Consider the following 27,385-nt stretch of genomic DNA (forward strand, 5'->3'; position numbering starts at 1 on the left):
AGGAAAACACGCTTGCCTATTTTACATGTTTCCCCAAGTAACTGTTTCTTGCCCTGCTGAGACAGCACACTGGTAGATGATATTTTTGGTCTCATATATATTAGTAGCCACAGAAGGCAATCACAGCCAGCAAACAGGAGACAAGTGTCTGAAGTAACAAAACTCTCCTCAAACATACTAAGAAATCATGCAGAAAAGTAAAGATGTGGAAGAGAAGAAAAAAGGAGAGGAGAAAAAAAAGCAATGATTGATAGTTGGCCAAAAAGCTTCCCTTCCTAGAGCTGACATAGCCAAACTAACCAAACAAAAAATACCCTTCTCTGCAGCTCAAGCTTCTAGGCGCCAGCAGCTATACAAGGACACCAACTTTCTCTCCTGAAGTCCTCATGAAGACAGTGATCTAAACAAGCACTGTCATACAGAATCAGATTTGAGATCCATCTACTCCAGCATGTGCCCAGCATCAGATAGTTTATATTATCAAAACTATTAAGTGGCACTAACTACCAGGTAGTTTATCAACCTACTTATGATGGTCTCACACTTACCTAAGCAGTTTGTGACCATTTGTTGTAGCAACTTCAGCAAGACTTGTTAGGATTTTAAGATACTGGCTTTCACTCTGCTGAGACAAGTGTTCCAGAACTTGCCGCAACTGATACATGAAAACAAAAGAAATTGCATAGTGTCATGGAGCATCGGATCAACATTTAATTTAGAACATTATCACCCAAGCATTAATATCTAGCAATATTAATGTACATCTATATTGTCCAATGTCTAATCTAACCTCAGTTAACATTCCATTATAATTTACAAAGATTACTGAAAAGGTACACATTCTACCATCAACGTATGTACTACAGGATATGTAACATAGAACACTATGAACACTGAATGCTTAACCATGTATTATTAATTCATAAGAACAACTTATTTTCATCTGAAAAATCAGTGGAGTACACTTTCAACTTCTGAACGCTATGAGCATATTTTGAGTTGCATAATTTACCTGTCTCTCCAGTTCACGACAGTGTGAACAAACCTTGGATCCTAGAGTTTGCTCTCACCACGTTCATTTTTGCTCAAGATACTAAATATCCTTCCTTGGATAAGAAGTCATACCCTGCTAATCAACAATTGTTATGACTACCCTCTTCTCAAAATTGTCCTTTTTCTTACTAATACCATCACTTGGGTCACAAAGACTAGATGTTGCAAACACCCAGACAGTGCCCTGTCTTCAACTCCTTTGTTCTACACTTTTCTCTAGCCTAGACATCTTTTTGCAGATAAGCTAACTCTTCAGTGGCACTGCTCTTCATGCATTCCTATCGTAACTTCATTTACTCCCTCATCTCTCTTTCAGAAAGTTCAGTAATCCTCACCTTCTCCTGTAGAAAGGTGGGGTGAAAAGGAATCTCATAAAGGTCATCTAATCCAACACTGCCCCAAGCAAGGAGTACTTGTGTCTGTGATCCAAACTGGCTTGCCCAATTTGCCTGCCTGTTTTCAGATGTCTTCCTCTCTGGAAGCCCTGCAACTTCACTAACTGATCTCTTAATACTTCACTGTCCTCAACTATGTGAAAGTTCTTCCTCAAGGTTCAGTTGAATATCTAACTACAAATGGCTAAGGCAATATCTTTCTCCCTGCAGTCTGTTGATAGTTTTCCCGGTTTGTCAAGAACATTGAAATATGCGAGTCCTGACTTCTAACATACACCCAGTCTATTCATGTCACCACTTTCAGATAATAAGAACTGGTCAATATCCAAGACTTTGGGCAGAACAGCTCAGACTTGGCCAAAGAAAACCACGCTTAACATATGCTTCCATTTTGGCAATAAAGCATAACTATACCAGGTACTTTCTAATATATTTTGCATAGCTTCTCATTCAGATCTTGTTTTTGCACACACCTCCACCTTCACTCAGATGAAATATTTTTCTCACTTACCACCTTCACTTCTACAATATGCCATAATATGCTTTACCATCTACCTTTATGTAGGAAGTCTTATTTTATTCCATGGTTTTAGTTCTTTGTTTTATTTGAAATCACCTACATCACCTCCCCATGCTTCTAACATATACTTTGAGAATTCTCACCTCTGTCATTTTACGTTGTAAAACTCAACCCTGTCTCAGAAATTTAAACACTGTTTCTACACAGACTTATAAATTCTCAAGCCTTGTAGTGGAAGCAATGGGATTACAGAGAACAATAAAAACTTAAAAAAATCTAGCAAACCAAATTCAGTGAAGTGGCAGTCAATACCTTACTAAATCTATTCTTTTTTTTTTAATTTACAGTCTGTAAAATTGTTTGCAGTTATTTTCAAGCAAACAATACATTAAAAACCTATAGCTAGATAGATTTGGAAGGGGAAAAAAGCACCCCATGCTTCTTTCCCCCTACATGATCAAGAAACAAAAATTCTTTTCTGTGCTTTAGATTGCACTACCCCACAGTAATAAAAGAAACAAGGTATATGTCATGGTTTAACCCCAGCCAGCAACTAAGCACCACGCAGCCGCTCACTCACTCCCCCCCATCCAGTGGGATGGGGGAGAAAATCAGGGGGAAAAAAAAAAAGTAAAACTCCTGGGTTGAGATAAGAACGGTTTAATAGAACAGAAAAGAAGAAACTATTAATGGTAATGATAACACTAATAAAATGACAACAGTAGTAATAAAAGGATTAGAATGTACAAATGATGTGCAGGGCAATAGCTCACCACCCGCCAACCGATACCCAGCCAGTCCCCGAGAGGCCATTCCCTGCCCCCACTTCCCAGTTCCTATACTAGATGGGACATCCCATGGTATGGAATACACCATTGGCCAGTTCGGGGCAGGTGCCCTGGCTGTGTCCTGTGCCAACTTCTTGTGCCCTGGCTGGGCATGAGAAGCTGAAAAATCCTTGACTATAGTCTAAACACTACTGAGCAACAACTGACATCAGTGTTATCAACATTCTTTGCATACTGAACTCAAAACATAGCACTGTACCAGCTACTAGGAAGACAGTTAACTCTATCCCAGCTGAAACCAGGATAGAAAAACCACTGAAAAAGGAACAGAATAGTTTCATCTACAGCAATAATAAATGAAATGAAATTGTGGCTGCAGTCTTTACACTCTAATTGTACAAGGCAACTTCACACAGATGAGTGCTCATACTCCAAATGTTCAAGTCCTTTCTAGATGATTCAAGCCTCGAGACACATCCTAAAAATAACCACTAAATGAAGGAAAATAGGCCCCATTACACAAAGTAATTGTATATACAGAATGCTCTACCAGCACCTTTGTATCAAAGCTTGCAACAAGTCTGCTCTTTCAATTCTTAGACTATCTAGATCACTTTGCCAAATACACAAAAGTTAGAATACTAAATTAATATAGATCCTACATTTAATCCCAAATTCTTGTGTTTAAAACACTGTACACTTTCTGTGGGGGAAAGAAAAGTACATCTCAACTACTGTGGCACTGACAGTCAACTGCTGGTAATATCTTCTAAGCAGGACACTCACATTAAGCAATCAGATCTCCACAACACAGACAACTATAAAACATGTAATACTGTATTACCATGTTTTCCCGTAGATCTTCATTCTGTGTCATTTGAATTATTGTCTGGAAAAGTCGAGGATGGTATTGTATTAAGACTTCACAAGTCTCTCCATAACCACCCTAAAAAGCAATAATTCAAAAACCATTTTAATTAAAAGAAACATTAGAATTAGTGTTTATAACATTATAGGCATTAAAACCTACTGAGGATTACAAATTTATTTTTTTTAAATGCTGCATGGAGAAATCCAATCCTAAAATACACTGAAATTCAATAACATATCAAAGTTAGGTATCACAAAACTCTTGGAAGATGACAGAATCAAATCCTCTCAGTGTATCAGCTCACATGTATCTGCTCCATTCTGTTTTTTGAAACACTTCCCTACTTAGAAAGTCAAAGTTGCATTTGAATTAACACTTCACCTAACAATTTACCAGAGATTAAAAACAGTGCAATATTTAGCTTCTCTTCCCATTCCTGATGGATGACACACGTCTACCTAATTACACCCAGAATCTAATCCTTCAAAATAAATATTTTCCTAAAGGTTCATAGAGCACAAATCTGTCTTGTTAAAGGAAGAAATAGGATAAAACCATGAAAGGGTTATTTAACTTTAAAATCAATACACAAGTATGATTCCACCTGTGCCTGAGATCAACAGCTGAGACTAACTTCACAAACTTTTGAGAAAAAGGTTTTTTGGAAACAACATAACTTGAATTTGTGGTTTATTTGTAACAACTCTTATTTAACACAGTTGCATTTTTAAGCAGGCACCTAACAACTGAATATACATCAAATTCTACACTGGAGACATGATCATGTAATGTATTGAATGCTGCAACTCTGGAGTCTCCTCCTCTTTACATGACAGTTTATAACTCGCTTCAGTGACAACAGATTCGTTTAATTGTTCCTGGTGCAAAGAAATTAAGTATTAAAATTAAAACCACACAGAATCTGCAAGAATTAATGGAATTCAGCTCTTCAAAATCAAGGTAATACCATGTTGGCAAGAAGTATATGAATTTGTAATTTCAGTCTTCTAAAAACATGTATCTACTCTGAAAAGCAGACCTGTAGGCAAAGAATAAACCCCTTTATGTAAAAGGAAAGAAAATATTTTGTTTCTTCCTTTTTTTTATTTAGTATCATGAACTTGTAAACTACATGATCTTGAACACAGTAAGATCATCACTACAAAACAGCAAACACCAGGTGTCACTACTCATACTTAAAAAAAGTTGACAGAATGTTGATGTATAAAGTGGTGCCCTAGGGATTGTAAAACTGGAGATTGAAGCAGACATTTGAAACACTAATCATAAAAACTAATAGTACCATTAAGTACACACTAGTATACTGTCTTACAGGTCTGTGGCTGCAGAAAGCCTCAACATTGACTAGACTTCACGTGGGTTTATGGTAATGGCAAATCATTTTGCCATAATAAAGAAAAAAAAAATCTGACTTGGAGCTTCACAGTTAAGTACAGTAGTGAGACAGTATAGTGATCTGGCACTTCTGAGTGACCAGAGTTGAGGACTTAGAGTTTCTTATACCCAAAAAGAAATGCTGTAAGTAACCTAACTTGATCAAGACCTTCCACAGATAGTCTATGAAATAAATTTTTCAGAGTTAAACATTCCAAAAATATCCCACAGGTACTGGAGACAGCAGTCTCTACCATATGCACATAGCTACTTCAACTGCAGGTCTTAGGCATCTGAGGAGTCTTCAGAAATTAAATAACTTGAGATTAAAATAAACTGCTAGTACAGCAAAAAATTTGAACATTTCAACTTTAACCTGCCAAACTAATGACATGCACCAAGATAATATGATGTCCACTAAGTGCAGTTGACTATTTTTTTTAGCATCCAGTTCACAGTTTTCTAGTCTGCTGATTACTAGCAAAGGTTCAAAAGCTTCCATTCATTCATTAAGTGTTATTTACACACTGACCTTAAACTGATCCTACAGAAAAACGTGTAAGTGCTCACAAATCAAGAAAAGACACACTAGCAAGCAGTACAAACAATATTTGGTATCAAACAAGAAAGACTGCGTTTTGCACAGTAGTTGAAAATGCTTAAGACTTTTGTTCCTCATACAGATAGAGTATCTGGAATGCCTTTGAAAAAGTAAGCCAGCACCATGTAAGTTTTTTTGGTTTTATTAGTAATATCTCTTCAAGAGAAAAGAAAATCTATTAATTGAGATTAAAAAAAACAAACCCACAACACTCCTTTCTGCATGCCTTTACCTCTTACTTGTTAACAGTTAAACACCTAAACAGAGTCTATCACCATTACACCAGGGATTCCCAAACTTTCTAGTCAAATGAACTTCTGTAAACTCTTTGTTTCTCATCAGTGCCAATCTTGCAAAGTCTTTAAAGATGTTATAGACCTTTAAAAGGGTATAAATTGGGAACCTGCCTGTAGGATCAATTTAATGGCAAAAAAAAATTTTTTGCATTTCTATTTCATCAAAGGACTACCATCTTTCATAGGCCTTAAAAATAAAAAAAGATAACACTGATCAAGTGACATGTAGTAAGTGATAGACGCTCACAGAAAAAAGTGTGGCTAATTCAATACCTGTACACAGAGATCCAGTGGAGTAATACCATTTTTGTCCGGTAAATATTTGGCTCCTCTCATCAAAAGAATTTGTGCAGTGTCTCTCTGACCATGGCTATTCAAAATAAGAGAAGAAAGAGAGTTAACAGAGCACTTATGCTCTACTATGAGTGATAAATCTGACTTTATTGCATCTAAAAAACGAAACCAACATAAGCTAAGAGAAAACAAATAGTTATGGCACAAAACTAGGCAGAAACACAGGATTGAAGATAATGCCACTTATATTCTTCTACTACCTTTCAAGGACACTGCAGAAGTACAGTGCAAAGTTAGGTACAGCCCATTTATCAAGCCAGAGTCACCTTCATCATTCAGAAATTATTCATCTTAGCCTAGCCTCATAAATGCATATGAGCGGCATTTCCTGCAAAGAGCTCTTTCTCAATTCACACCCTAATTTACTTCACAAAGTTTTCTTCACCAAGTTCTTTGCTCACCCCTGTCAGATTTCTGGGAAAAAAATATTCTAGTTGTGCTTTAACCATCAGTAAAACATTAATAAGATTTTTTTTTTAATTGATAAAACATCTTTTTTTGCACAAGAGTTCAATACATCACTCTTGGCTCTAATTTCTTTTAACCAATACACGTGAATGTCTTGCCTAGCCTTTAAATGTGAACAGTGATGTATTTTACTTTTCCACTTAGAGTCTATTTCGGTCTCACTCATCTATTTATAGGTTGGATAGGACACTTATGTTTCCTTGAGTCAAGAATTTCACAAACAATTATTCCAACAGGCCATCATTGCCTAGAAAAAAAATAAGACCAAAAATTATCTATATCCCTCAACACCTACAGCATACACTTTCCAAAACCCTTTCTTATGAAGAAAATGAGAAATTGGGTACCAGTGATTAGATGTTAACCTTACTAAAAACATGCTGAAAGACTAGTTGACTATTGCTCTCACCAATATTTAGTGCATATACTGACAAGTGTAGTACAGAATTATCTGACCGTGAAGTGAAAGACTGATACAAAAGACATAGCAACTAAGCTTATAGATACAAAGTTTTTCAATGAAGTTTTAGATCACAAGCTAGTTTGCAGTGCACCCTTCACACAAAAGTATATGAATATTTGCTGTCCTGGAACTCACCACGGCTGCCTGCACTAAACAGTTCAGGAAGGACACAGGAAAAGTGACAACAGCTGAGGGGCAAGAGGCAGCTTCACTGATCTCTCAAAGTTCTCAGTTTCTTCCAGCCCAGAAAACCAACAGGTTAATCTAATGCACCAGACTTTGCCCCAGTGCAAACAAACATTCAGAGTCTGCTACCAGGTCTCAGAAAGAAGCTAAGACTAATGGCCTACTTGAAGCACCTCTTCACTGTAATTCTCTAGACTAAGTGCCCAACCCAACACCTTGAAAAAACAGGGGTTTCAGTCCGACTTTGATCACCAATACCCTTTCTCCAGCCATCACCAGCCACTGCTAGTTATCAGGGACCTGTAACCTTTCTTCCCTGGTGGCAGCACCACCAATTGGCACTTCTGACAAGGAGACATTGGCTTCTGCTATGCACCCTGTTCATTCTACCCTGCCAGCTGCTCCAACTGTTAATTTCTAAAAGAACATCACCACCGTACTTGCAACACACTCCCTTCTCATGGAAAAACTCCAAGCCAAGGCAAGTTGCTTACTTCTTTTAAAGTGGATGCCAATACCAGTCCCTAAATCAAGCAGCAAGGCATTCAATTAGCTAGCAGCTACTTATTCTCCACTTCCCTTCTTCTTAAATGCCAAGAGTCAGCATACACTAGCTCCAGAGACCAGGGCTCCTCACAACATAACTCTTGGCAGGCCACCAGGTCAGTCCATTTCTCCTTTTGTTTATATTAGCATTTAATCATAAGTGAACTATTTAACCTGTAACCAAAGCACAGGGATTATAAAATTTTAAATGTTCTACTAAATAGCAAAAACACTCCAATTAAAACAAAAGGTCATTTATCATATGTGATTAGTTTTGAAATAAAACTAAACTGTGAAGAAAACAGCACTGATCAAAGCAACAATACAAATTCAATTCAACATTCTAACTTTAAGGCATATATGCACATTTCATGTATACTGTAATACCATAACGTACATTAAAGAATAGTCAAGCTTGCCTTATAAAAGGCTGCCTTTTTAGTTTACTCAAAATAATCTAAGTTGATAGATCTCATTTTTTCAGAAAAAAGTTCAGCAGTCATTGATTTATGACTCATGCTAGAACATGCATGCCTACATGTTTAACATGTTGGTTAAAATATATAAGCCTGTGGTACCAAGATAAGTATTTAGATGAGACACCAAACTACATTCAAACATGGGGCAAGATTAAACACCAGTCAGCTTTTACGTTCCTTAAATTTTGTGCTTTCCGATCATTGTTATTGCAGAAGGCAGAAAAAAAATAGATTTCACTTTTAGCACAGTATTCAAAAGTTAAGAATATATAACCTGCAAGCAAAATAGAGTGGAGTTGCCCCTGACACATTCGGCCTGTTTATATCCGCACCGCTGTCTAGCAAACACTGCACCGTCTAGAACAGAAGAAAATACCAGCATTAGAAAAACAGCAACAGAAAAGCCTATTGGCTTGCAACTATTTAGTGTCATGCATGTCTAATTACACTGAAGGATTTAATTTTCAGTAATGAATCTCAAATTCAAAATCCTAAACACTATATGTAAAATCATGGCTGTCAGAACTCATAAAGCTTCCTTTGAACTTCCCATTTTAATAACAATGCCTTTTATTGAACTTCAGCTAATCTCAAAGACCCCTGGAACTACAAGCCATTTAAAAAGGAAAATGACACTTTTTAGAGAAGTAAACCTCAAGTTAGTGACAGCCATAAACAGTCTTATCACAAGCTGAAGTTTTAAACACACACTAGAATAGAAGAAATAAGTAAGCAAATTCTCAAATATGAAAGCATTGAGCAGACTCTCAAACAACTTCTGCTATATTGCAGTCACATAAAGTAGGTAAGTCTATAGATAACAGTTTGTCAGAAATTGGTCTTCCAAAGTCAAGCTCTGAAAATGACAACAGAAAGGATCTGGGTAGAAAGATAGGGGTTTTTCGAACAGTAAATAGTCCTGGAGACAATCTGTAGGACTCTACATGGCTGTAAAGCATTTCAAGTAAAGCATCCAGATCTGTACTCTGAGAGTAAACAGTCAGTTGCAATGCAAGGCCAGGCCTAAAAATTATTCACACAGATCCATAGAAGAGTCTATGTGAACTTGGTTACTTCCAATGTTAAATATCTAACTGACCCAACTCTGTTCATTTTTTATTCACAGAAAATTAACATAATTTCAGATTTCAAAAGTACATAATAGCTGGTACAATTATGAAGCAAACACAGTCTAAAAAGTAAGGAAGAGCATTTTCAAATGTTTAACATTATATCAAAACCTGCAATCAACAATGCAATAATAGTACTACAGAACAGCTGAATAGTATACAGTAAGTCACTTAAACTCCCATAAACACTGAGATCAATCATCTCCACAAGAATAAACTAATTGTTCCCATGGAATTGTATGCAGTGAATACTAAAGACAAACAACAGAGTTCTTCACACTTCTAACCATTATCATGCACATGACTAGCCTGAAGTTTACAAAAAACCCACACACAACAACATTGAGGCATTACCCAAGTCTTCATAAATCCAATGTGTTAATAAAACTTAGAAACTTACTGTCTTGTGTCCATTTTGACAAGCTACGTGAAGGGCTGTCTGTCCCATTGCATCTTCAACATCTACATTACTGACATGCTGAACAAGATCATGAAGCAATTCTGTTCGTCCATTGACAGCCAACCAATGAATCTAAGTACAAAATGATGATACGTTTCCTTTAGCAATGATATTTCATAAATATGGTTTAAAACCTGATTGTAGTATTGTCAACATTTTCACAACAAGAAGCTTTGAATAATACTATCACATGCTTAGGATATCTTTTGATTCTTAAGGGCACTGGACACACAGCAGTTTTGTTTATTTACTTCTAAGATGGCAGAAGCTTAAGAAATGAGAATCTTCAAATTCTTCATTCATTTTAAGAGCACCATGATAATCAGTAGAACTTACTGCAGTCAAACCTTCATTATTACAAATGTTGACATCTGCACTGTATTCCAGCAGCTTGCTCATACATTTCTTCTGGCTATAAACAAAAGAATACATTAAAACCCAGTCAGGGAAAATCATTTACAAAACCCAAGTATCTTAGAGCTCCACTCACTCTAATTCCTCATTGTACAAACCACAGCAGGTAGTTTTACTTCGTAAGGAGTATGGTACTGAGCATGTAAAAAGAGATGTGATCATCAGTAACACCAGACACTCACACAGAGCAAGGGTAGCATATGACAGCACAGGGCTAAAAACATAGTTGTGTAGCTGAATGTTTTTGTGGAAAGTGTAGAAGTACTTAACCACTGCTCTAACAGCTTCAGCTCAGCATGAACTACACTCTCAAGACAAGAAGCTAGAGTTCAGCTAATGAAAATACATGAAGTTCATCATCATCTCTGCACTTCAGTGAACACATTTACAGTACACTACTAAATCATTATTTAATGAGACACCCATTGTAACACTATGTAAATCTTTGGCAAGCACAAAAACTACCTGAATGAAAGTAGGAGTGGTTTTCCTGCTTCATGTTTTGTTTGGTCTTTTAACACTCTAATGCTCCAGGTGCTTTACTCTGAAGAGTTTATTCATACTTTTCCTTTTTATTTGGTATGTCTCACACCTACTCATGCCTCCTTTCCACATAACTGTCTCCTGTGTGTATTTCTGCATTTGATCATGTATCACTTGGCTGCTTCTTACTCCCTGCTCCTACAAATACTCCTCCCACATACCTAAAAGCCACTAAACGCTACCTCCTCCTCATTTGAAGTACCAGCCACGATACAATTCAGTTACTGTAACACATACGTACTCTAAAAAGAAAAAGACAGCATTACCACTATCAGCTGTGCATTTCCACATACTACAATTCAAGAAACAAGACCTTAAAAGATCTTAAGAAGGGACTTGCTCACTGTTTCGGGTTTTGGGTTGGTTTTTTGGTTTTGTTTTGCCCCTCCCCTCCTAATATTGTGCAGGCGAACTTTGTGTTCCTTTCCTTGTAGTAAGAATTTCCTTGGAGACACTACCTGAGAAAAAACTGAACCCTTCCAAACCCTCCAGTGTCCTCCAGTGACTTAGACATCTTTTCTTACTTAACTAACTGGAAGGTGAATGCATCCCTTGTGCGATCACTGTTGTAAGAATCATTAGGCTCCTGCTTAACAGAACACACTAAAATGACTGGCAATGAAATTGGCACTTCAGACACAACTTCTTATTTATAAAAAATTATTTTCTGAATATGCAAATTATGAACTTTAACCTCCACATTACCTGTGAGCCACCCATATTTTCAAAAGTGAAAACCAAAGTATTATGTTTGAACTTTGCAAAAATATTACAGAACATGTCAGCTCAAGTGCATTATGCACAAAAACTTTTTAAGAGTTTTTAAAACTTTTTCTTACCCATTCCTCGCTGCTAAATGGAGAGGTGTGCATCCTGAAATATCCTGATAGTTTGGATTTGCTCCTTTTTTTAATAATAGAACAAGGCATTCAACTGAACCACAGCTAAGAACAAAATAAGGGAAAAACTGTAACAAGAATATTTACAAACCAAATCTACATTGACATAAAGATGACAGCAACACTATGTACAGATTACATTCAGTAGAAAAATCTTTACATTAAACCATTTTTTACGCCCTCATAGTTCAAGTTACACAAAGCTAAAGACACTCAAATACAGTGAGAACTGACTGATCATAACTTGTATTAATGAATAGATGCTAGCCTCCTATATGATTTTAGTGACTTTAAAACCCAACAGTAAATCTTTAAGACTGCCAGTTGTTTAAAATGTTTTGCTTACTATTTCCTCTCACCTTCCTCATCTTTAATCTATTCACAGGACTGAATTTTCCATTAAATAACAATTCCAATGTATATTTTTTTTGTTACGCTTCGGTGTCTGGAAGTTACATTTAAAAATTTAAAAATCAGAAAAATTCCAAAAGTCATACAAATCTTTCTTTGCTATCTGTTTTGAACCTGTAACTCCTTTTTAATTTTCATAATACAGCAGCTCTTCAGGATAATCAATGTCACCAACACAGAAACTTTGCATTATATGTTTATTTTACCCCTGAACTCTTCCAGGGGAAGAGCCAATTGGGAGCATAAACATATAGTGTTCTTGTATCCATCACAACCAGCTTATCCATTGTTATTAGTCTTCCCAATGACAGAACAGCTACACAACCCAAAGAAACTGAAGTCTAGCTGTACAATAAGTTGCAAAAACAGCATCTTGATGACCTCTTAATGACCCAACAACTAGCCAAGATAAAAGAGAATCCAGAAACTAAGTGGAACACAATTTCTTGGGGTTTATGATCAATACAGCTTTTCAAAGATACTTCCAAGATGTACGCTAAAAATTTGCTTGCATTTTTTTCTTTAAGTACGTAAGTAAACTTTACATAAGCAGTATGTAATTCCAAGATGGAATGTTTGGGAAACAGATATTTCTAAAACATTCTACTTAGAAACCTGGAAGTTCTACCTTTATTGTACCCAAATACCTGCTATTTGCATGCAATATTACTACTATTTCTTTTATTTTTACTTTTTTTTTTTAACAGTTTAAATGTAAGAACTTTCAAGATATTTAAAAGGGACCCAAATATAGAGCACTAATTCATTAGTTTAAAGTTTAGTTTCCTGAAAGGCCATTTCAAAAACTAGCTGGCTCATTTCTATTAAGGTTATGTTAATCTGGATGCATCTTGGGAATATTGATTTATCCCCATTGAAGAGCTACATAAATAACAATCTAGGTCACGGATTTGAAATTTGCACTTAAGTCTTTTATCTAGGATACAAAAAAATCATTGGAAGTGAGTGGCCAAGTTATAGTCACATGAAGTACTTTGGAACAGCTGCTTCCCATTGAACATCCAACTACTTCCCACTGTTTTAGAATAATTAAAAACCAAGCGCACCTGCAGACAATCTACAAAGGCAAGAGTAACCCAGCTATGCAAGATATACATAATGGCTACATTTCTTCACAGAAAGGAAAAAAGTATCAACCAAGACTTCCTTCACTAGAATTTGGAAAGCCATTTGATACCACGTGCAAAACCTGTCCTCTCCATGAGGCAGGCACATTGCTAAAAAGAACAAACAAAATACAAAAAGGAAGTGTAAAAACAAAACGTTAACTGGTACTACAGAGTTTTCCAGCTTACATTGGTGCCTTAGATTTGTGGTAATACTTTCATTGTTAACTTCTTGACTGGACTCAAGTAAGTCTTACTTTGCTGCAATATGAAGCAAACTTCTCTTCACACGTCCAAATGCATAATTCACATCAAATTTTGAATTTGATAGCAGCTCTGAGACAGACCTTCAAACAGAAATATAATTTTAATTAAAAAATAGCTCACAATATCCAAGCAAAGTATATACTGTAAGTGGTACACAAGTATTCTATTTCTTACTTGATCACAATTTCTTTTCTCTCCAACTGATTTCTGAGCAAGAGACCCAACAGCTTTTAAGCATTTGCATATTAACAGTACTTTCACTCATTCTCTTCTTACTTGTACATAAAAAATGAACTGCTGACACTATGCAACTGTTTCAGATGTAAACTAGTAAGAATTAGACAAGATGGCCAAATCCCTTCTTTACAAATATGGAAAAAAGCATAGTAATAGCTTTGGTTTCAAAACTTTAAATTCCCATTTTCCTCCTTATGTCAACACAGACACCCTAACCAGATATCCAGCAGCTTTCCCAAACAGAGGCAAAGTTCAGAAGGATAAGTGGTATGTGAAATCATCATGATGAAGTAGAAGGACACATGATATACCAATAGGATAAGAAATTTATATAGGACCCTTCTAGTCCTAATGAATTAGTAAAGATAAAATATTAGTGAAGATAAAATATTTCAAGATAGGGAAAACCACAAGTGAACTAGTGATTTCAACCTCCAGTAATGAGCTGATCACCTAATTTAAAGCTCTTGCACACAATCTCAACAAGGTACTACATAGCAGAACAAATGTTTATCCTGATTAGATAAACAGTTTACAGTTTAGTAAGAGTTACCACCTGCTTGCCTACAAAACTCATCAGAAGGTAGCACCACTTAGCTGGCGCTATACAGCCCCCAGGTCCCAACCACTCTGGGAACAAATGGGTAAGAGAAACAGCTGCTCATCTGAGGAATCCCAGAAGTATCAATCTCATTGTCCAACTCATATTCCATGTCTTTCTGGGACATCTAATGAGACTAAGAGCTTCTATGTCATCAATAAATACACAGAGCTACAACCCAGTTACAAAACAATGCTTTTGTTCTTATCCTAGGACAAATTTCTCTATGTTCATCAACAGAACAAATGCCAGCTCCAGTCTATGGCATAAAACAAAACAGGTTTCTCAGGTGGGAATATGCTGGGATGCACACAGTCAGTGACTAACTTCAGCTACAGAAGATATCTCAGCAATTCAGCAGCAGAACTCCCAAGAATGCTCTAGCAGCTACAACTCTAGCAAACACGCCGGTTTTTCAGGCCTAAAAAAAAAAAAAAAGAGAGAGAGAGATTTAAGGAAGCTCTCACCTGTGCTGGTCAGCCATAACCATCGGCATTAGTGTATAGACAGCAGTTTCATTATCTGTGAAGAAATTAAATTACTCCATTATCATAAAGAAATCTTTTATGTAAAATAAATTCATCTAGCAACACTGATTTACCTTTTAAAGTGTCCGTTGCTCAATAGGTCATTCTTTTTACGCAGGTTATACATACCTGAAGTTTCATTATGAAGAAAAAGCCACCATACTTAGAAGAGGTAGTTAACAGGGCTGCAGTACATGAAATTTCAATGTGGCTTTTTTCTTTTACAAAGTAATAATTACAGAATTTTCAATGGAGCATTAATTTCTTTAAATTGGCAATTCTGTTAATTAAGTCAAAATATTTAAGAAATGTGCATTAACAACAACAAAAAAAACCCTTATTTTAAAAAGAAGGAAGTTTCCTGTGTTCCAGGGTGATTTCCATAGTCCTGATACCTATGAGTTTGTAAAAGTGATTTCTTTAAACTAAGTTACTCCACAACCACTCATTTTTGTCTCTAAACTTGAATACCTGAATACAATAAATTTCATTTTAATTCCTAGTCAGTTTCATATTCCACATCTGAAGGCAATGAAAAAAGGCCAGAACACAAAGATCCAAGTCAATGGTGAGAACAGACTGAGATTCAATTATACAGTCCCTGTCAGTACTAGTGCTGCACGTACCAGCACACCGTATAGGTATAACGTGCCTGTTTGGTCACTTACAGTCTTTCTGGAGTAAAATATTATTTTTAAAGGATGAATTTGACAAAACTTAAAAGGCTTTAATGTATAATAATTACTAATATTAATGTACAATAATTATTACTATTGATGTATAATGATTATATTTTCTAGCTTAAAGCAAATTACCCATTGTTGGGAGTACAATCTCTACAGACTCTTCACATACACATCAGCTTATGACAGAAGAGACTATACTTTGAGACCCAGGTATATGGTTCCAAGATATGAAAATATAGGACTGTTCTCGTAAAACATATTTTGAACTCTTTCCTCACCATCTTAATTGATCCAAATACCAAAGTTACAAAGCAATCAGAATAAGAAGAATTAAAACAGTCCCAAATAAGTATAGCTCCTCATATCTTTCACATACCATGCTTCTATATATTCACTACTTTCACTAGATAGGCAAGCTGACATTTATCAAATATTAAACAAAGAAGTCTTCAAAAGTTATCAACTGGAGTCAGAGAAACCCTTATCATGCTGCAGCTATGCTATTCGTTATTATTATTCTACAGTGGTCCAAGATTAGTGCTGCTACCCACCATTTGAAGCAGCCTGTCTGTAGCTAACAAAAGAAAGAAGCAATGCTAATCTATTTATTACCTTTGAACACTGAAAAGACATAAGTCATGTTCAAATTCAAATCACTAATTCTGTTATTTACAAAAATTTAAAAAAAAAAATCTATGTTGCGTAGAACAAACATGTGGAAGAGACATGCCTCTCAAAACACCAAATGATGTTTCAAAGCTGCAGAGAGTCATTCTAACCATCACTAAGTTCAAGAGTTTGAACGGTCTATAAATCGTTCCTTATGGCACAGCTCTGTGGCCATCAAATAACTCCATCTCCAACAAGCACTGCTAGAATTTGACTGCTGGGGCAGGAGGAGCAAGCTGGGAGGGAGGGGACACATGCAGAGGGAGAGTCCTGGAATTAAAATTATATAGATGCTAGATAAAGATAGCAATTGTGGAAAAGATTTGATCACTTTTTAAAAATGTATCCATGATTAGCTCCCAGTATATACAAGTGAAAAAAAATTTCTTGCTTAAGCTGTTGTTCCACAGATCTCTTGGCAGGAAGACAAAGCTCTCCAACTGAAACAAAAAAACAGAACTTGAGAAAGCCAACTAAATCTAAGTATGACATCCTTACATCTTTCCACGCTCATGTCCTATTAAAGAGAAAAGACCAAAAAAAACTATATTGCAAGTATAGTGATCTAGAAAAAGACAATATTTAAATGTAAGTGTAGCTGGACCACCAAAGGTGTTTATGGTATAGTTACAAAACTAAGCCCTTTGCTATTCTATTAACAGAATCTACACTGTGGAGCATATGCAGATTTTCCCAGAGTTTGTCTGTACAGAAATAATTAAAAGGGTGTGGAACTAAGGAGCTTTTGTGCCTATTTTTGGTAAATATTATCCCTATTTATAAACAAACTCCTATTGATTTGAAAAAAAAGTACATGACACCTGGGAAAGAAAAAGCATTATATGCCTCATGCACTCACATAACTTATTATCTAACTCACTTGCACTTCAAGTCGTCAATATCCAAAGACAAAAAAAAGCACCCAAAATGCCAAGTCAGAGCCAAAGAGCCTAAAACCTACAGCTTTGGGCTGCAAAACTTAGTTTTCATGCACTCGGCCTTAACAGTAGAATCCATAAATTTGTGTCAAGCTCTTAAGTTCCCAGAAAACACCTGCTGAAGCATACTTCAGAAGAGTGATGAAAAAACTAATACTATTTCCTGCTGGCAAGGTCAGCTTAGTGTATTCACTGGCATTGGACTCGGGTGTTAATGCTTGCTTTAAAAAAAAAAAAAAAAAAATCACTTAAGATTCATCATCTAGAATCCTGCCTGCCCTGAAAAGATACACTTATTGGTTTATTTTGTAAGAGATATTGGCTTGAATTTGGCAGAGATCACAATCTTAAAGAAGTGTCAGCACCATCCATATAATACCCTAATGGCTACAGCACATGCAAAGGAAGTTAAATACCTGGATTTAGTGCCTTCTTCAGCATAAGGAAGTTCAAACATACATCTCCATTTCCTAAGAGAGTACTATGACTCTTCATTTAAGGGTGGAGAGGTAAACTATGTATCTTTCAAATTAAAGCTATTCAAACGTATGTGGGAGGGAAAAAAAAAAATCACAATTACAGATGTCAGACACAGCACACAGGAAGCACACAGCACACACTAGACTGGTGGTGGTATTTTCTAAGCTGGTCCTGCCAGTACATGTTTGGAGCAAAACACTACAACCCAAACCTGCTTCTCAAGAAGAGTTTGGGCAGGCCTGCATGAACCTAGGAAACACTAAGGTCAAGAAAGAAGACATGTAATGAGCTAAGATGTATCCAGAGTTAGATGGCCATTGAAAGGAAGTTTTCTTGGAATGTAATTTGAGAGTTCAGAGCCTGAAGTCCATTTACCTCCTTATTTCAGTCCAGCTGTGATTTGCTTCATGTAATTCTTAGAGAATACATAGGATTGGCATTCCTTCTCCACTACAGGGCAAAAGTAGTACTTGTTCCAGAGGTCACAGGGCTTGCACTACCACAGACATAATTACCTCTGAAATGTAAGATAATAATGCCCAAGATGGGAAGAAAACAGCTGAACTCAAATTCAGAATGAATTTGCCTACACTAGTACTGCAGTAAATTTAAAGCAGCTCCAACTGGCACAGGTTGTGCTAAGCATTATTCATGTTACCGTCATCAATTAAACTGGTGCTACTACATTATTTCTGTAAGTCTGAGCTTACGTTAACAGTATTAAGTCAGTTTTCGCTGCTGTCATTCAAGGGCTTACAAGCAGCAGCAAAATCCATCTGAAACTTGTCTGTCAATTTGTGAAACTTATGAGCAACTGCACTGACAGACATGAAAACCATTGATGGGTGACAATAAGGAAAAGTTGTAGCAGCTCAGTGTAGGAGGAAGTCCATATGTAACAGCCAGGAAGTCCAAACAGGGAGTGCATAGAGAAAACAGAATATTACTCCCTTTCCTCCACCACCAGAGATGAAAGCTGGCAGACAGACAGCCAAAGACTCGTCCATAAAAATAAACCCTGAAGAGAGCAGAATAACAGCACATGACTCACAAGAACAGAAACTTTTCATATCCAAAAGCTTTTGCAGAGGTAGTCCTCCCAAAAGCTGGACGTGGCTGGACCACTAAACTACTTGCCATAAGAGCCTGAAGCTGTGTTTTCAAATCCATCCCAATACTGGGTGGCTAGCACCCATGTGAAGTAGCTTACAGCCCAAAATATCAGGCTGTGACCAGGGACAGTGACTTACAACACGTTTTCAAACAAAATTCAGCAATATTAAAAAAAAAAAAAGCAAAGACTTGTCATCACGAGTGTGCCATCGACGAAGCACCTAATGAAGGATTTAAATAAAACCGGATAAAGAAGGTTCAGCACCCCAGACCACCTGCTCGCCCGGGCACAGGGGCGGCAGCAGCGGGCAGGGGCACCCCCCGCCCTGTGACAGACACCGGCGTCCTCCGGCGGCGAGACACCGGGGAAAGGACGAGGCCGGAGAAGCCGTTGCTGCTGTTGTTATCACCGTTACAAATAAAAAAAAAGCCCCCGGGAGGCGGAAGGGGGAAGGGAGCCGGTTTCCATTTCCCGAGTCGCCTCACCGTGGGGGCGGGAGCCACGCAACGGCCCGCGGCCCAGCTCACCCCCGCCGGCCGGGATGGCCGGGCCAGGCCAGGGCGGGCCGGGCCGGGGAGGCCGCCGCGGCCCCGGGACGGACCGCCGGGCCACCGCCCCGCCACCCCTCTCCTACCGTCCGGCAGCTCCACCGTGCGGGCGCGGCGCAGGGACCTCGTCAGCCGGTTGAGCTGCTCCATGGCTCTCTCCATCCTCGGGGCGCCCAGCCTGGAGCCGCTGACCTCCCACCCCCCACTGCCGCCTCTCCCCTCAGCCCATGGCGGCGGCAGCGGCGGCGGCGCGAAGGCTCCCCTGCCCGCCGCCGGCCCCGACCCACTGCGCATGCGCAGAGGCCGGTGGCCGTGCGCATGCGCGGGGAGGGTGGGGGGGGTGGTCTGCGGGGGCAGTGGGAGTCGCGCGCGGGGCGTAGGCCGCGCCGTTCAGCTTATTTTTTTCCTAGGGGACAAAAGAAAAGGGGTGGGGGGGAATAAATTTTCAAAAACCCTGTGGTATAGGGACATTTAAACTTCTGTTTGTTACAGTTTTTGGAAAAAAATAAAAAAAAAAAAGACCGCCTTTTGAAACCGCCTCCCCTGAGTGTCGGTCCTGCCAGTGTTGCCCCGAGGCCTTCGTTTCCTGGGCCTATGAGCTAGGGGCTGTAATGGCGCCTGGCCAGTGCAGCTGAGCAGGATGGGGCAGCTCTGCTGTCATCCCTGCCCTGAAATTGCAGCCAGGCTGCAGTGTTGATGAGAGTAAGCCCCAGGCCCGGGATGAAGGGGTTTTCACCAGCCAAACTCTGGGACCTGTAAGCCTGAGGTGTTACTGAAAATGAAGAAGGAAGCGTGTAGCAAAGATGAAAAGTGTGATGGACATTACTAGCACTTCAGAAGTAAGCTCAGGAAAAGCAAGGTGGAGGAACTGTAACCTAAAAAAAACTGTAAGCAGCATTTAATAATAGCAATAATACATAGAGTAAGACATGAGAAGCAAAGAACAAATGTTCATAAATTATTTACCAATTCTTTTTGTGTTTCAGTTGTCACTCCCAACTACAACAAAGCAGATAAAGCACTTGAATCCAAGGAGAAATTGTTACACTCTGAGAATAGACTAAGAAAAGATCTGTTAGGTGCTCTCAAGTGAGCTGCGCCTCATGAACTCCCTCCTAAGACTTGTCCAGACCTAGGTGACATGGACTCCTGAAGGACTGGTGGGGCTTGAAAACAGTGAATGTAGGTGCGAGGGAGGAAAACCCAGGGATTTATCAGTAAGTCCGTGCAGCAAAAGTGCCAGAACAAAAACTGTAGGCACCTAGAATTGTGCAAGGAAACAACTGCCAGCAGGAGTCTATCAATTTATTTCTTCCTCTGGCAGGATAATACATACACACACAAGTGTGAAGAAGCATTCAATGTCAGATATTTTGGCTTTAATGATGCTCCAGGTGTTAATGTAATCTTGGCAAGACAGGGAAGTATGGGATACATGAAAAGGCTGTAAAGTGGTAATGTAAAAATGGTGGGATAATCATAGCCCAACAGGTTGTTATTAATAATCTACTTCCAAATGCAAGGAAGTGTGTGGGAATCCACAGGGATCAGTTGTGATCTGATTCTGTGTAATGGTTTCATTGTTTCATTCTGTACAATGTTTTAGTGAGATAATGCCGTAACATGTTGCCCTGACTCTGACCTGGAAGGATAAATTGGAGAAGAGAGATCTAAGAATTGCAAAAGGTTTGGAAAGGACAACAAGGACTATCAAGAGATTTGCATTGGCTTCCATCCAAGTGGGAACTGAGTTGCAACTCTGCTGTCTGGAAAAGAAACACTCGAGAGGAAATAGTAGAAGTAGAAAAATGATGAGTGGCATGGAGAGGAGAGATGAGGTTCTATTGTTCACTCTCTGCAGTCAGACAGGGGACACTGAACGAAGCTGGTAACAATTAGTTTCAGAAGCAAACAAAAAGAGATAATACAACTGCAGTTCTTGCCAAATGATGTGTTATACTGACATAGTAACACTGGAGAACTTCATGGAGTGGGCAACCACAGAAGACAACTGTGGTGGGTTGACCCTGGCTGGATGCCAGGTGCCCACCAAAGCCATTCTATCACTCCCCCCTCCTCAGCTGGACAGGGGAGAGAAAATATAACAAAGGGCTCATGGGCTGAGATAAGGGCAGGAGAGATTACTCACCAGTTACCGTCACGGGCAAAACAGACTCAGCTTGAGGAAAATTAACTCAATTTGTTACCAATCAACCAGAGTAGGGTAATGAGAAATAAAACCCAATCTCAGAACACCTTTCCTCCACCCCTCCCTTCTTCCCAGGCACAGCTTCACTCCTGGATTCTCTTATCTACCTCCACCAGTGGCACAGGGGGATGGGGAATGGGGTTTACGGTCAGTTCATCACACGTTATTTCTGCCACTTCATCCTCCTCAGGGGCAGGACTCCTCACACTCTTCCCCTGCTCCAGCAGGGAGTCCCTCCCACAGGAGACAGTCTCTGCTCCGGCACCTGGAGCACCTCCTCCCCCTTCTTCTTCACTGACCTGGGAGTCTACAGGGCTGTTTCTCTCACATGTCCTCCTCTCTCACAGCTGTTGTGCAGCGTCTTTTGCCCTTTCTTAAATCTGTTCTCCCAGAGGCACTACCACCACCACTGACGGGCTTAGCCTTGGCCAGCAGCGGGTCTGTGTTGGAACCGGCCAGCATTGGCTCTGTTGGACATGGGGGAAGCATCTCGCAGATTCTCACAGAAGCCACCCCTGTAGCCCCCCGCTACCAAAACCTTGCCACAAAAACCCAATACAACAACTGAACACATAAAAGTCATATTTGCCTCAGGAAGACCCTAACTGTCCTCAAATTCTTTGGAGCTTTGATTTAGCTTTGATACTAGAAAAATATTCCCTGACAGCCATAGAGATAGTAGAATAGATTGAGGAGACATATGATTAGGCAATTTGCCAGAGGAGCATATCAGAGGAGTGATGTAGAGTCACTGCTCTTGCTTTGGGATGAAGACATGACTGCATGAGCACCTTGGAGTCCCTTCCTAAAATTCTGTGGAAAATGCTAGATATTTATTAGTTCTATCACAGTAACACTGAACATTCTTTGAAAAAGAATCCCCAATCACAATCACAAAAATAAGCAATTTACATAATATGAAAAATCAAAAATGTAAGGAGAATAATTTGAAGTGAAAATACAGAATTTTTGAGGAGGAATAAAATTATACACTGAGTTCTAATGTTGTAGCAAAGGATGATGGAATTCTGTGAAAATGTAAAAAAAAAACTATTCCATTTTTCAAAAATAAACGTTCCAAATACCCACAGCATTGTAAAAAAGAAATCTATAAGTTAATTTGTGATGTGCAAATTTTCTATTTTGAAAATGCTAATAAGCTTAACAACAAATGAAGCTTTACCATTAAATGAGATACTAGCTAACAACTTTCTTTTCTCAGTGTCATGGTCTAACCCCAGCTGGCAACGAAGTACCACACAGCCACTCGCTCGCTTCCCCCCCACCCAATGGGATGGGAGAGAGAATTGGGGGAAAAAAGTAAACCACATGGGTTGAGATAAGAACAGTTTAATAGGACAGAAAGGAAGAAAATAATAATTATCATAATAACAATAATAAAATGACAAGAATAATAATAAAAGAATTGGAAAATACAAAACAAGTGATGCACAATGCAATTGCTCACCACCCACAACTGATGCCCAGTTAGTCCCCGAGCAGCGATCCCTCCCAGCCCCACTCCCCCCAGTTCATATACTGGGCATGACGTCAGACGGTATGGAATACCCCTTTGGCCAGTCTGGGTCAGCTGCCCTGGCTGTGTCCCCTCCCAACTTCTTGTGCCCCTCCAGCCTTCGTGCTGGCTGGGCATGAGAAGCTGAAAAATCCTTGACTTAGTATAAACATTACTTAGCAACAACTGAAAACATCAGTGTGTTATCAGCATTATTCTCATACCCAAAACATAATACTATACCTGCTATTAGAAAGAAAATTAACTCTATCCCAGCTGAAACCAGGACACTCAGCAAAATTATTTGAATGCAATTTTAAGAACTGTTGGTTGTTAGACATATGTTTCTACTGGTTAACATTACATGGAATATTGTACTAGACTAGAAATGATCTGGTGTACTGCAATACCTAGTTCCATGCGACAAATTTAAATTAACTTCTTAAGGTTTACTTTTTTGATCTTAAGAAGTTAATTTTTAAAAAAGAGGGAAGATTAGTGTCCTGCGTCAATAAGATCCTGTCTCTATCAAATATCTACTAGACATGTGGTGGCTAGACTCCAGTCTCTCTAAGAAATTATCAGATGGCTTCCAGTCGTTTTATCAGATTTCTTTTTCACAGTGTTTTTTGAAAGGTAATTGAGATGTTGATTATGCGGACAAGACTTGTGAATTTAACACACTCCAATGATGAATGAAAGGAGATTGTGCTTCCTAGGGATCAGACTTGGTTTACAGATAGCAGATAAAAACAGAGTATTTGTTTGAATTCTAAGAGAAAAAAAAGAACAGAAATCAAATGGAGGTTCAGAGGAGGAAAACAGGTTGCTAACCTGCCTACATTTCTTAAAAAAACCTCCAACATGTAATAACACTGCCTGATCTTCAGAAAGCTCCTGGGTATCCAGATGACAGCCTTAACTCACCTGGTAGATGATAGCAGTTGAAGTATTCCATGTAAAAGTCAGTCGAACAAAATATCTGGAGAATGCTAAGAGGGCATGGCATACACAGTAAAAGACCTTCAGCACTGGAATTCATTGTCTCCATTGATCTGGGAGTCTGAATATCAACTTTCAAGATGTTGCAAAGCCCATTTGTTTTCTCAAGTCTTTGTTTTATTGATGATTGAAGAGTATTTTTTAGTTGTAATTACGAATGACAGTATTTAAAACTGTTGGGTTTATAGCTCTGTAACACATAAAAAGAATTAAGACCAGAAAAAATTTACATGTTTTTAATATTATGGGCACATGTCTGGTCCACCTGGCTCAGAAAAAAAAGGGTTTATTACCTCTGAAAAGCTACAAAGAGAAGCAAGAAGAATGGTCAATGATGTGGAATGGCTTGTCTATGAGATAAAACAAACAAGACTAGGACTCTTGCATGTGAAAAGGGTGGATGCAAGTGGGCATGATAAAGATTTATAAAATCTTAAAATCTTATCAGTGTTGAGAAGGTGACTAGGAAATGAAGTTAACAGACAACAAGCTTAAAACAAATGTGTTGCAGAGGCCAGGGTGCAAAGTATGTTCCAACAAAAATTAAACAGTTCATGGAGTACTGGGTCATCAGCAGATTTTAAGCATGATGGGTGTAGGTGCAACCTGACTCAGCTCCTGAACTACAGACTTCCACAGCCGGGTGTGGAAACCAGGTAAAGAATCACACTGCACACACCTTGTTCGATAAACTCCGTAAGCGTGCAAGAGATGTAAGAGGACGTATTCATCACCCGTCATGGTCAGACACGAGAAGCCAAACTGGCCTTATGTGGTATGATGGTTCTTACGTGCAACAGTATGTGCTCTGGTCTGGCATTTTTAAATCCATGAGGATGCCTTTGCTGATCTCCACAGAAGAGCAAATGTGCCTATCCCTAGCTGTGTTACCAAAACAATGCTTTCTCCTTCCCTTGTTCACAGGGTTCTGCTAGCTGGATCTTGCCACACTTTCCTCCTTCCTTTCCAGACCTGCATGGAATTGTTGCCAGGACAATATTCACCTGCAGCACTGGTACGGAACATTTTCTCAAGCGTGGAGGCTTGGGTGCAAGATGAAAAATGGGTCCTATACATGCTTTTTAGAGCATAAAAATCAAGTACTTTTTTAAATATTATGAGAAAAATGTGATTTATTTTGCTACAAATACTTGATGGAGTAGAGGAGCCCTTTCAACAAAAAATGTTAGCCCAATTTGAGTTTATCATGTGTTCCTTCTGGCAGATAATGGAACAAGCAAGAGGATACAAATGAGGTGTCATCATGTTATTCATAGTTTTGAAATATATCCTGTGCACAGTCTACCTCTACTGGTCCAAAACATTCTATAGTTGTCTTTTTCCTATTTCATTGGTATTAAGAAAGAAAAAGTACCAACTATAGAATGTCTCCATACTTAAGTGTTCCTTAGGAAAATTAGTGCGTGAGTTCTATTTAAGTAAAATAAACAGTATAATGCAATTCTCCCCTCCTCGGTCTACTTCTATAGGCAAGTCAGCATCACTTCACATTCAGCTTTGCCAAAGGCAGCTGATGCTGCTAATAGAAACAAACAGTATTAGTATGCTATTAAACAGTGATGTTCTGCGAGCATATCCAGTGCTTTTTCCTTTTATTCCAAGGTTGTTCAGGGGCTAAGATTAGAGCTTACTCCAATTCCTAAATGGCCTTACTAGGGTAGAGGATGAATTAAATGACCTCTTCAGGTCCCTTTCCTTTTGCGTGTGTATGATTCTGGATATACCTAATAGTAGGGCCACAACATGTGTGAACAACCGTTGATTGCTGTTGCTTATCATAGCAACCAAAGAGGAGTAAAGCACGGAAACTTGAGAATGTATGTCCTTGCTAAATTAATGTCTCTTGAGACCCTCATGAGTGCAATGATATTTCAAGGGTACATCAGTGCCACAGAACATATTTAGTGGCATCTTTTAAAAGCATCAAAATAAAGGGCTGAAACAAAACAAAAGCATTAAGGGTATGCAATCAATTGCAAAATGTTATAAATTTGTATGTATTTAGTTTCTAGTTCGGTGCTAAATGCAAAATATATTCAGGGATGCATGTTCAAAAGTTAAAGGATTGTTACAGCAGTGATATAAAAGCCTTAGTAAAATTTGTTTTAAATAGAGAATGTTTTACAGCCAAACACTGGGTTCACTGTTATCTGCAGTCAACAGGGCAGAAATACTACTAGAGAGCAGGTAAGCAGTGAAGAGATAACAACGTAAGCTCTTGCTCTTACTTCAGCCAGAGTTGCTTGAGTTTGTTATGGTTTTTCTTAGTTCTTCTTGGGACACAGAATGGAGAGAATTGATGATTATTACCTTCCATGTTGTCACAAACTGCTCAGGAAAGAAGGGAAGGAGGATACCCACTACCTGACTCCTTTCCCTAGCAATAAGCTATGCAGTCTCCCAACCCTAAATACAAGGTCTTCCTTGACCTAAATTACAGGGTCCTCCACTACCTATCTCATATGGTCTGCTATCCAGCCAAACAGCTTGGGCTTCATCAGACTAGGAAAACAAGACCCTTTCCCCTGATTCATCAGGGAAGATCGTCAGCCAAACTCTTTGACTAATTTTGCTTCTGCATTTTTGACCCTATTTCAGGTTTTCTTGTACAAACTCATTCTACATGCCGAGGCGTTCTGAAACAGATAGGACATATTGATGGGCATTTTCAGCTTTGAAGCCTTATTCTTTCCACTGTAGCAGGAAGAAGTCCACAAGCAAAAGCATCTCCTGAAGTCTAACAACTCCTTTGGTTGGTGACTGTATAAAAATTCAAGGAAAGAAAATCCAGTGGAGACCCAAAAGCAAACCAGGTAGTAGTAATGTGATCTCAGTGGTCAGTGTCAGTGGTCACAAATTTCAGTATCACTTTCAGAGGCTGACTTAAACTCCAGATCCACCCAGCTGTTTTGACGGCTGCATAAATGCCTAAGCACCTTTCTTTTTGGTGGACTACTTTATAGTAGACTTCATCACCCAAAAAAACCTCAGCTCAACGCTACAAGCTATTAGTATGTCGTGGGAAATTCCTATTTGAACAGTGTGCTTTTCTAGTGGTATTGCTATTGTCTGTGCCTATATTGACTGCCATGGAGAATTAGGCACCTCTGGGTGGTAATTAATTCCATCTAGTTTAGAAATTGGTATTACACAGGGATGAAACACCTTCTA

The 27,385-nt window shown here is 38.7% G+C and overlaps 1 protein-coding gene across 6 annotated transcripts in view; it reads right to left on the reverse strand.

Annotated features, from left to right (window-relative positions):
- The window catches only part of HACE1 (HECT domain and ankyrin repeat containing E3 ubiquitin protein ligase 1), a 52,750-nt gene extending 33,011 nt beyond the window's left edge, over positions 1 to 19,739 (reverse strand). For 4 of the 6 annotated variants that reach the window (XM_049818059.1, XM_049818062.1, XM_049818058.1 and 1 more), the window contains exons 1-10: positions 19,553 to 19,739; positions 14,972 to 15,026; positions 13,657 to 13,746; positions 11,802 to 11,906; positions 10,342 to 10,417; positions 9,946 to 10,077; positions 8,690 to 8,772; positions 6,193 to 6,289; positions 3,601 to 3,702; positions 549 to 655 (exon numbers count right to left, since the gene is read on the reverse strand). In XM_049818059.1, coding sequence (XP_049674016.1) covers positions 549 to 655; positions 3,601 to 3,702; positions 6,193 to 6,289; positions 8,690 to 8,772; positions 9,946 to 10,077; positions 10,342 to 10,417; positions 11,802 to 11,906; positions 13,657 to 13,746; positions 14,972 to 15,026; positions 19,553 to 19,628 — 923 coding nt within the window. In that variant the 5' untranslated portion in view covers positions 19,629 to 19,739. Of the gene's footprint in view, positions 1 to 548; positions 656 to 3,600; positions 3,703 to 6,192; positions 6,290 to 8,689; positions 8,773 to 9,945; positions 10,078 to 10,341; positions 10,418 to 11,801; positions 11,907 to 13,588; positions 13,747 to 14,971; positions 15,027 to 19,552 lie in introns of those variants that run through there. The other 2 variants (XM_049818060.1, XM_049818064.1) reach the window with 2 other exon arrangements.
- Between the last annotated feature and the right edge of the window lie 7,646 nt (positions 19,740 to 27,385).

Source organism: Accipiter gentilis, chromosome 15 (genome assembly GCF_929443795.1).
Source record: "Accipiter gentilis chromosome 15, bAccGen1.1, whole genome shotgun sequence".
Classification (NCBI taxonomy): Eukaryota; Metazoa; Chordata; class Aves; order Accipitriformes; family Accipitridae; genus Astur; species Astur gentilis.